This window comes from Papaver somniferum, chromosome 9 (genome assembly GCF_003573695.1).
Source record: "Papaver somniferum cultivar HN1 chromosome 9, ASM357369v1, whole genome shotgun sequence".
Classification (NCBI taxonomy): domain Eukaryota; kingdom Viridiplantae; phylum Streptophyta; class Magnoliopsida; order Ranunculales; family Papaveraceae; genus Papaver; species Papaver somniferum.
Window position 1 is genome coordinate 87,480,322 of NC_039366.1, and position 2,679 is coordinate 87,483,000.

The 2,679-nt window shown below is 38.3% G+C and overlaps 1 protein-coding gene across 1 annotated transcript; it reads left to right on the plus strand.

Moving 5' to 3' along the window:
• Positions 1–334: 334 nt before the first annotated feature.
• LOC113312239 lies at positions 335–1,380 on the plus strand. The gene is made up of 2 exons (XM_026560997.1): positions 335–1,243; positions 1,348–1,380. Exons 1-2 carry the CDS (start codon positions 335–337, stop codon positions 1,378–1,380), a joined length of 942 nt encoding a protein of 313 aa, XP_026416782.1.
• Positions 1,381–2,679: the final 1,299 nt, after the last annotated feature.

Consider the following 2,679-nt stretch of genomic DNA (forward strand, 5'->3'; position numbering starts at 1 on the left):
TGCCTATTCTTTTCACTTTAGAAATTTCATCTCTTTGCATGGTGTAGTCATTCCAATAGTAAGTCACAACGTCCCAAAAGTCTCTTTCCAGTGTCTATAAAAACAATACTAAATTTCTCAAAGTATACAAACCAACATTGCAAATATTCTTCTTCTTTAAACTCTCCAAACCATTTCTCAAACCATACAAGCCAATGGAGTACTATGAGAATAACGCTGAACTTCTTCTTCTTCTTCTGCGATCTCTGATAACAGTTTGTACTCATCAGATGAAGATGCGGTTGCATTGAGCCAAAATAACCTAGCAGTTAGTTTGGGAACTGTTATTACAAGTATGACATGGCCTCATACTCGTATAAAAATACCAAGAAATCGTGAAGCGAGAGGTATACTTCTCTGGAATGACTACTTTGCTAACAACCCCACCTTTCTACCTAATGTTTTTCGTAGGAGATTCAGAATGCGGCGAGAATTGTTCAACCGAATATTGGCAGATGTAGTGTTTAGAAATCCTTACTTTGCTCAAAAAAGAGATGCTTGTGGCGTTCTTGGATTAACCCCTCATCAGAAAGTAACTGCAGCAATCCGAATGTTAGCTTATGGGTATGCAGCAGATGCAATAGATGAGTACTTGCGTATTGGAGAAACCACTGTTTTGGAAGCAACTCGTAGGTTTTGTAAGAAGATTGTGGTATTGTATGGGAAAGAATATTTACGCTCACCAACTGCGGGTGATGTTGAACTGTTGCTGAAAGAAAACAAAGACAAGGGATTTCCTGGGATGCTGGGTAGCGTGGATTATATGCAATGGAAATGGGATAGATGTCCGTCAGCAGAATCAGGGGCATACACCGCGTATAAAGGGAGTGAAAGTATTGTGCTGGAGGCAGTGGTGTCATATGATCTCTGGTTTTGGCATGCATTTTTTGGTATGCCCGGCTCCAGCAATGATATTAATGTAATGAATCGTTCTTATATTTTTCGAAAACTTATCAACGGGAAAGCACCACCAGTGAACTTTGTCGTAAACGGGCATGCATATGATATGGGATATTATCTCGGTGATGGCATTTATCCAGAGATTGCTACTATTGTGATGGCCATTAAACAACCAGATTCCCAGAAAAAACATACATTTTCATCGATGCAGGAGGGTGCACGGAAAGATGTAGAGCGTGGATTTGGTGTACTGCAACAACAATTTGCCATTGTCAAACAACCTGCACGAATGTGGAATCTGGATGTGCTTGCCTATATCATGAAAACGGTTATTATTTTACATAATATGATAGTGGAGGATGAGCGTCTTCCCGGCGATTGGCCACATGAATATGACTCACGTAGCAGGTCGGCACCGGTGAGTATATCGAGGGAAGGTAGTGAGGAACTTTCCAGAATGAGAGATGAACATCGGCGTCATGCAATACACAACAAAAAAACACATTTTCGCTTGCGTAATGACTTAATCGAACACATATGGTCAAATTTTGGAGATGGTTATTAAGTTGGGATGAAGATATGTTGTATCGTATTTCTTAATTCGAAAATATGTTGTAATGTTGCTTACTAATGTACTATTTATCATCTAAATATTCAAAAGTTTTATTAAAAATTGTTGTGTCCATTAACTGCTCAAAGCTGAAAGTACATATAAAATCCAAATACAAAAAAGAAATTGCTAGTGATAATAATTAGTAATAAAATTCACTAAAATTACTAATGATAAATATTAAGGTGTCAACTAATCCGGTCATGCTTTAAGATTGGTTTCTTCTGCGTTGTAGTATTTCCGCCTTTCGAAGTTCAAAGTACTCTATTGTTACAGGGTCCAATGCAGAGAGATCGTTCAACATTATGGCTAAGTCATCGCCTGCTTCTTTCTTTAAATCGCGTTTTTCTTGCCTAGCTTGTTTAGCCACAAACTTTGCCGCAGACTTAGCTTGTATTGCTTCAAACTCATCTTGTCTCTGCGACATATTCATTAGTGATTGTGCTTTGTAATGAGCATTGAAACTTTGTTGCTCTTTAATTATATCATCTAGCATTTCCTCCTGGGCATTGGATTTTGCTCTCCTTTCTTTAGTCGTTTCGATGCTTTCTTCCCCAACTGACGCTTACGTGTGTTCTCTATGTCTCCAATATCTGTATCATCACTGGACTCGCCTTGAGTTGTTTCCTGAATATCAGCGGTTTCTTCAGCACTCTGAGAATCTTCCATTTCTTGGGCCGAATCGAACACAAACATAGACCGTCCTGAATATTTGATACTATCTTTTAGAATTTCGTAGCACTCTTCACGCTTAAATTTTTTGTTACGATTACTTTATTTGAATCGCTTTCTTATCTCTTCAAGTTGTTATTGTTTTGAATACTCATCAGTGCATTTACATGTATATAATTATTAAGGGTGCAAAATTTGACGATTAGTTACCTTAAGGGATTCATTCCAGCCACTATGATATTCACCATCGACTTCCAACACTTTTGCAGGATGAAAATGATGGGTAAGCCTATTTGCATTAATGCACGGTGGATCTAATTTATGATTTCTTTTATGATTAAGATTTTGGATACGATTTCGCGGCATACTTTCCCTGTCAATGCAAAGTTGGGGTGTCTACAGTTGTCCCTCTTTGGCAGAGGTTTGCGTGCAACTGAATGCCAATGACATACACACCA

Bases quoted from the DNA above. Each gene is read 5' to 3' on its own strand.
- LOC113312239 (XM_026560997.1), top strand. From the start codon at position 335: ATGACATGGCCTCATACTCGTATAAAAATACCAAGAAATCGTGAAGCG. The intron at 1,244-1,347 runs GTGCTTGCCTAT...CTCACGTAGCAG, and splicing joins CACGAATGTGGAATCTGGAT to GTCGGCACCGGTGAGTATAT.